The sequence below is a fragment of the Myotis brandtii genome, unplaced genomic scaffold (genome assembly GCF_000412655.1).
Source record: "Myotis brandtii unplaced genomic scaffold, ASM41265v1 scaffold421, whole genome shotgun sequence".
In the NCBI taxonomy this organism is placed as follows: Eukaryota; Metazoa; Chordata; class Mammalia; order Chiroptera; family Vespertilionidae; genus Myotis; species Myotis brandtii.
This window is the reverse complement of record NW_005366140.1, coordinates 2,477,873-2,485,310: the sequence shown is the minus strand read 5'-3', so window position 1 is coordinate 2,485,310 and position 7,438 is coordinate 2,477,873. Positions and strand designations below refer to the sequence as shown.

Here is a 7,438-nt window from a genome sequence, read left to right as displayed (position 1 = left end):
ATACAGTTCCTCATGTTGTGGTGACCCCCCAACCATAAAATTATTTTCGTTGCTACTTCATAACTGTAATGTTGCTACTGTTATGAATCGTCATGTAAATATGTGATATGCAGGTTGTATTTAGGCGACCCCCGTGAAAGGGTCGTTCGACCCCCAAAGGGGTCGCGACCCACAGGTTGAGAACCGCTGGCTTAGGGGGTAATGGAAGAGACGTTGGAATCCCGGTAACAGCATATGGGAAGGTGCAGAGGCCTTCTTTGGGACTCTGTAAGGGGTGGAAGTTGGGGTGTGGAGGGAGATGAAGCTGGCAATGTGTGCAGGTGCCATCCAGAAGGCTTCCAAGGGAGATGGGGAGGGAGGGCAGGGAAGAGTCGTGGGGTAATGAGGTGCTGCTGGGCTCAGCATGGGTGAGGGGGAGGGGGAGGGGGAAACTTAAGGCCGGGAGACCAAGGTTACTGTCTAGCACCGTCAGGAGTAGCCTTCCTCCTGCACAAAGTGCTAATGACCCACAATATCCTTTCCCCACTCCTCCATAAGAACACATTTTTAGGTGGGCCCAGGGCTATGCAGCTTAAGACTACATTTCCCAGACTTCCCTTGCAGCTAGGTGGGGCCACATGACTAATTCCTGGCCAATGGGAAGCGAGTGAAGTGCCACCAGCAACCTCCAGGTTTGGCCCTTAATTTGGAGGTCAAACTCCCTCTTGCCACCTTTCCTTCCCCTGATGGTAACGCAAATGGATTGGTGATTCTCCCGCAGCTGTCCTGGGCCCGGAGGTGAATATGGAAGGAAAGAGCAAATAAGACGGAAAGAGTTTAGACCCTTTGGAGCTGCCACTGCAGCCCCATCCATGCTTTTGTTCCGGCCCTCCGGTCCAGTTTAAGAACCCATTGTGGCCCTCGAGTGAAAAAGTTTGCCCACCCCTGCTTTAGACCCTTTGGAGCTGCCACTGCAGCCCCGATGTCTACATGAACATTATCAGGGGCAGGAGGTAAATGTCCATCAAGTTTAGGCCCCTGGCCTCTGGCTCCTCCCAGGCATTCCTCCCAACCCTCAGCCCCAAACTCACTTCATTGGACTGGCGGATGGTCTGCAGGGGGATCCACACGGTGCCCACCATCGTGTCCCAGATGAGGCCCTTGTTCCATACCTCCACTGTTAGCCCTAAATCGAGGCGGTTAATCTCACTGTAGAGAGAGAGGAGGGGGCAGGAAGGGTCAGGAGCGAGGGTAGGGAGACTCGGAAAGGTCAGCTCACTCAACCCAGGCCTGGGTGAGGCTTCGCCAGGAAGGTAACACAGTGACTCTAGTTTCACAGACGGGATCTGAGGTCAGAGGGCTAAGTTACATGCTCAGGGTCTCACAGCAGAACCAGGGTTCCAAGTGGGGATGGAAGGGTTGGGACAGATATCACACACTTCTGCACCCCAACATGCCTGGTCCTAGCTCAAGCCCTCAGACCCTAAGAATGCTAGCTAAGCGAGGAAGATCCCCAAATACCCTTTGTGTCCCAGGATAAGGGCATTTGGGAAGCTCCATCCTTCCCAGTGTCACCCCTTTCCAATGGCACGGGGACATCCCTGAGCGTATCAATGACCCTATCCGTGAGCACTTTCCCTGCAGGCCCCACTCTAGACATAGGCAGATTTGGGGGGAAACCTTGGTGAATGTCCAATTCACTGAATTTGCCAACTTGCCAAAGATTTATCTTAAGGAATGTTCTCCCTGAATATATCTGTTGACTGTGACCTGGTCATTCAGCAATTGGCTTTCCGAGAGCTGAGGGTCACCCTGTCCCTCCCCCTTTACTGGCCCAAGAATCGTAGGGCCAGTTCCTCCCTCCCTTCCCCAGATGCTCCTCTGCTCCAGGATCCTAACTGGGTTCTCTCGTGGCCTCCACCACTGACAGGCCCCAGCTGGGGGTTGAGGGCTGCCTGGGTCCAAATCCCAGCTCTGCCATGTACAGGCTGTGTGACCCTGAGCAAGTGGCTTAGCCTCTCTGGTCCTCTGTTTCATCAGCTACAAAATGAGGATTACAGTGGCATCCTCTCTCCCAGTGTTGTGGGCAAATTTATTTTATCAAAGCCTTAGCAGAGAGCATGGCACATGTTCCCATCATCAGAGTAGGGAGGCCCTGGATGGCTCTAGGTCAAGAGGAGGGTCCAGGTCATGAATTCATGCAGTGATTAGGCAAATATTTATTGAGTGCCAGGCCCCGTGCTTGGCATGGGAGTCAAAGCAGCGACAGAGACAGACTAGGCCCCACCCTCCTGGAGTTCACAGTTTAGGGTCAGGGGCCATAAATATGTCCAAAATTCACACAAATGACTAAAATAACAATTGGTAGCAGGCTTGAAATTACTCTTCAATTGCAGCTTGGGGTAATGGTTGGGGAGGGCTTCCCTAAGGAGTTAACACAGTTGAGACGGGAAGTGTAAGAAGGAGCCAGCTGGGAGGGGCAGGGAGGAGGAGAGAAGAGCAAGTGCAAAGATCCTGGGGCAGGAACAAGCTGCCGTGTTGGAGGAACCTCGCAGAGGTGGCTGTGGCTGGGACAGGTGAGCCAGGAAAGATGGAGAGAGATACCGGTGGGAGGTCACAGGGCCCAGGCCTCCTTGGGGGCGGAGGGGAGGAGCGTGGGTTTTGTTCTGAGGCTGATGAGCCACAGGCAAGTTTGGAGAGTGACAGGATGTGATTTGCAGTTTTAAAAATATCCTTGTGGCTGCCTGGAGAACAGATTGCAGGAGGCAGACTGCAGCAGGAGGCCAGAGCGGAGGCTGGCTGCACCAGAGATAAAGGGAAGTGGCTGGATTTGGGAAGTGCTTTGGAGACAAAGCTGATGGGCGGACATGGGGCAGAGGGAGGAGGAAGGGGAGTCCCAGATGACACCAAGGGGCGTATCAGTGGGACCAGCAAGGTGCCAGGGGCTGAGGCTGTGCAGGACCAACCACTCACAACATGAAATCCTGTTCCCAGCTGGGCTGGCTCCCCCGCACCGCGATGGTCGTGCTCTTGACATTCTGCACCTTCAGGGTCACATATGTGTTGAATTTCTCTGTGGCGGTGAGAGCAGGAGTTAGTGTAGGGGCTCAGACACTCCTGGTGCCCCTTCCTAAGCTCTGGACAACCTGCTGTGATCCCCTAGGGGCTGTGTGTGCTTGGGCCCACCCCAGGTTCCACATACCACTCTGCTTCTGTGTATTTCTCCCACCCGCCGGCCAGTCCCCAATGTTCCCCTATGCCCAGTCCCTCAGAGCACAAGGGAGGGACGCTGGTGCAGGGAGACGTGGAATTCGGGAATGCCTAGTCCTGCTGCTTAAAAATAACTACGTCCAACAGCCTTGGTTTTTAGCTGGAAAGACTGAGGCCCCGGATGGGAACAAAGGTGACTATAAGAAACACCTTCATCTCTCTGAGTCTCACTTTCCCCACCTGGAGCCTGATCTAAGAGTCCCACATTATCCCTTGGGATCCTGGAAAGGGCCATTGGCTCAGGGTGAGCCCCACCCACCCTGGGGTTTTCAGGGGCTGGCTGAGGAGATTGCTGGGACCGCAGGCCATGTCTGACACTTTCCATGATGCTTAGTGGACACAGCCCAAGTCCTCCACCAATGGCTCAGACCCCCTTCCCGTCTCTCCAAGAGATGGATAGACAAATAGACAGACAACACAGGACAGGACAGGTGTAGAGGCCACTTACCTTGGGCACCATCAAACTTGGCTTTTTTGACTGTGGAGAGAGACAGATAGGGAAGGGAGATGGGGAGAGAGGCAGGGAGGAGAGAGACAGAGGCACAGAGAGAGACACCAAAACAGAGACATAATGAGAGAGACAGAGAGGAGAGAGACACAGAAAGAAACAGAGAGAAGACAGAGGCAAGGATAGAAAGCAAAAGAGACAGATGCAGAGACCAAACAGGGAAAAAAAAAAAAAAACAAGATAAAGACAAAGGTGAAATTAGAGACAGAGACAAAGAGACGAGGAGAGGAGGAAAAATAAGGAGAGGAGGGAGGCAGGGATGAGAGGGAGAGAGAGAAGCCATCAGATAGATGAGCAGAGGCAGACCCTGGGGTGGAAGGAATCTAAACCCAGGGAGCAATCCCTGCCCCTCCTCCCTCCCTATTAAACTCCCCTGAAGCTTCTCCCCTCCAGCTTTGGCTTTATCTTCCATTGAACAAGATTCTAAAGAAGGAGCTGGGCAGTGGCAGGAAAGGCCTCCCACAGGAAGCTCTCCAGGATTGCCACAGAGGGAGGGACACAGTTGGGGAAGAGATGGGGGGGGGGGGGGAGACAATTTCCAATGACCCCATCCCCCTGTCAAGCTAGCAAGCTTCTTCCCCAATTGTCTAGCTCAGTCTGCCCTACCAAACACTCCCAAGGTTTGGGGTTCAATATTCAAAGGAGACTGGAGGAGGTGGAACAGGACCTCCCAGTCCTGGGCGGGAGGTTGTTAGAGCTTGTCCAGTCCCACTCGCCTGGAAAGGTGCAACCGAATACATGTCAGGGTCCCATGTTGTCCAGTCTCTTCAGAGTTCACATAACCCACAGCCCTAAGGGATTCGAAGCAATTTCACTCTTTGCTGGCTTTTCTCCCAGGATAGTAAACTTTCCATTGCAACATCTCTTGCACCCTGCGGCTGCCCCCAACATCTTTCTCCACCATTCACGCTCCACCTCCACCTAAAACGTGTTACCAAACGGAGCCCTCCTCCTTTCCACATTTCTCCTCCCTTCTTTTCTTTGCAAGTGAATGTTTTTGTTTGAGCAGGCAATATACACACGTCACAAAATCAGACTCATCAAAAAATTACACAATAAGAAGAAGTTTCTATCTACCCCAGCCCCCACTCTCCCTCCCAGGTGCAATCAACATCAGCAGGCACTGGAGACAGTCCGGTGTCAGCAATCACGAGCATTAATTACTTTATTTCCTACACAAATAGCAGCATCGACACCCTCCACAGAAACTTTGTGTTTTTCAGTATGTTTTGAAGAGTTTGGGCAAGCAAGTTGGAGGCTAATTCTGTGGTTCTACTCTTTCTTCTTCTTCTTTTAAATATTTTTTTATTGATTTCAGAGAGGAAGGGAGAGGGAGAGAGAGATAGAAACATCAATGATGAGAGAGAATCATTGATTGGCTGCCTCCTGCACTCCCCCAACTGGGGATGGAGTCCGCAATCTGGGCATGTGCCCCTGACCGGAATCGAACCCGGGACACTTCAGTCCGCAGGCCGACATTCTATCCACTGAGCCAAACCAGCTAGGGCTCTTTCTCCTTTTTTGAAAGTCAGGTTTGGCCTTTTTCTGGGCAAATGCCACAGCCTCCCATCTTGTTCATGTCTCTGTCCCCATCACTTGAATGTCTATCATGCAAAAGCAGCTGAATGGAGCCGGTGGGGAAAAAATAAAGAGGAGTGGTTCGAAACACTTGTCAATAAATACTGTTTGTTCCTGTCGCGGGGTGGGGGTGTGGAGGTGGGATGGACTCACAGAAGCACCGAGTGAGCACCTCAGAGCTGCAGAGCAAGAGAAGAAGCGAGTGCCTTCCTATGCCTCCAAAGACCCGGACTTCAACTGTAAATGGTTAGGCATCATACCCCCACCCCCACTTGGGTTTGGGTTTGAGAGGTAGAGTGACCCTGGAGCCCTTGGATGGGCATTGGGAGAGGTGAGCACCAGTTCAGTGTGGACTCAGGTTCAGTTTACCTGCTGTGTGACCCTAGGGAAGTGACCCCCCTCTCTGGACTTCCATCTCCGTCTCACTCTGACTTATTCTCTCTTTGGTTTTCTAGATCTGGCGTGTGTGTGTGTCCTTCTGTATCCCCCTGTATTTTCTTTTTTAAAAATATATATTTTATTGATTTTTTACTGAGAGGAAGGGAGAGGGATAGAGAGTTAGAAACATCGATGAGAGAGAAACATCGATCAGCTGCCTCCTGCACACTCCCTACTGGGTATGTGCCTGCAACCAAGATACATGCCCTTGATCGGAATCAAACCCGGGACCCTTGCATCTGCAGGCTGACGCTCTATCCACTGAGCCAAACCGGTTAGGGCATCCCCCTGTATTTTCTGTCTCTGTTTGTCTCTTTCCCCCACACCCCGAATCAGTCACCATTTCCTATCTTCCTCACTTTTCCACCCGTGGCTCGTGCAAAGGCCCCTCTCTTGGATGCATGCTCAACCCCCATCCCACTGGCCCCTTCTTATACCCAGCTCACAGGGAGCTAACCCACCCAGCCCCTCAACCCTGGGGCCAAGAGAAGCTCAGGGGCGCTTGGGACGGTGTGCACCAGGAGCTCCAGGCCTCCCTCCTCGGGGGAACTCCTGCTTGCAAACCTGATGACTCTGCGAAGGGAGGGGGTGCAGGGACAGAGCGGAGAGGGAGAGGGAGACAGGTGGAAGAGAGACAGACAGGGCCTGAGAAAAACGCACACACAGAGGGACCAACACCGGGAGAGAAAGGAAAAGGAGGAAGAAGGGAGTGGAGATAACAAGTCATGAACAGACACAGACACAAAGAGACACAAAGAGAGACGTGCAGATTTCCACAAGGAAGGGCAGGCAGGGGAGAGAACTGGCAAAGTTGGGAAAGAAGAATCAGACAGAGGAAGCTGTCGGGGGGGAGGGGTGCCAGGCCCTGGGAAGATCCAGGGGCTGACTGGGGTCTAGCCTGACCTGGCCTGGGCTCCACCCCGCAGCTCCCACTGTACCCCCTTTCACAGATCTGGGACAGGACTCAGAGGAGGCCCATGGCCCAAAGTCTGTCTCCCATCCTGTCCTGGTGGGGAGCTGGGGGTGTGGGGTTTCTCTCCCTGCCTCCCTCCCTCCATTCTGTTTCTCTCCACCCCTGTCCTTGCCTTTCTGTCTCCTCCCCTTCTCCCTCTGTCTCTGTCTCTCTTGTCCCCCCTCCTTTCCTCCACCCACTTTCCTGCGGCCTGAGCCTCTGAGGGCAGAAGGCCATGGGTTCAGTTGGGGTCCACCAGCAGCAGGAGACTGCTGGGGGGTCCAGCTCTGAGGGCAGAGGCCAGGCTCAGGGCCCCAGGGAGTCTAGGATAACGGTATCTATACATGTTCCTCGTGGGGACTCGGAGGCAGGAGGGGGGCTCAGGGTGGAGGAGGGGGCTCAGAAAGGAATGGAGGGTCAGGGAAGAGGGCTCAGAGAGGGTCGGGAGAGGACTCAGAGGGTAGGGAGCTCATAGCAAGGTGCGGGATAGAGGGAGGGGGGAGGCTCTGTGGGGAAGGGGACTCCGGAGGTGGGAGGGGCACGGAGGAGTGGGGAGTATCTGGAATGCCTTCCAAGTCTCTTTCTACTCCTCCCTCCCCAGCCCGCCGCCGCCGCCTTCTCATCAGTAAACGCTCCCAAGTCACCGTGGCTTTCACCGCCAGCATTCACCACTGTCATCATCACATCTGTGCCCGCCCCTTCCCCGCCCTCGC

The 7,438-nt window shown here is 53.8% G+C and overlaps 1 protein-coding gene across 1 annotated transcript in view; it reads right to left on the bottom strand.

Annotated features, from left to right (window-relative positions):
- UNC13A (unc-13 homolog A (C. elegans)) overlaps positions 1 to 7,438 on the bottom strand; it is a 62,796-nt gene that overhangs the window by 46,693 nt on the left and 8,665 nt on the right. The window contains exons 3-5 of the mRNA XM_005873915.2: positions 3,698 to 3,727; positions 2,953 to 3,052; positions 1,071 to 1,188 (exon numbers count right to left, since the gene is read on the bottom strand). Coding sequence (XP_005873977.1) covers positions 1,071 to 1,188; positions 2,953 to 3,052; positions 3,698 to 3,727 — 248 coding nt within the window. The remainder of the gene's footprint in view (positions 1 to 1,070; positions 1,189 to 2,952; positions 3,053 to 3,697; positions 3,728 to 7,438) is intronic.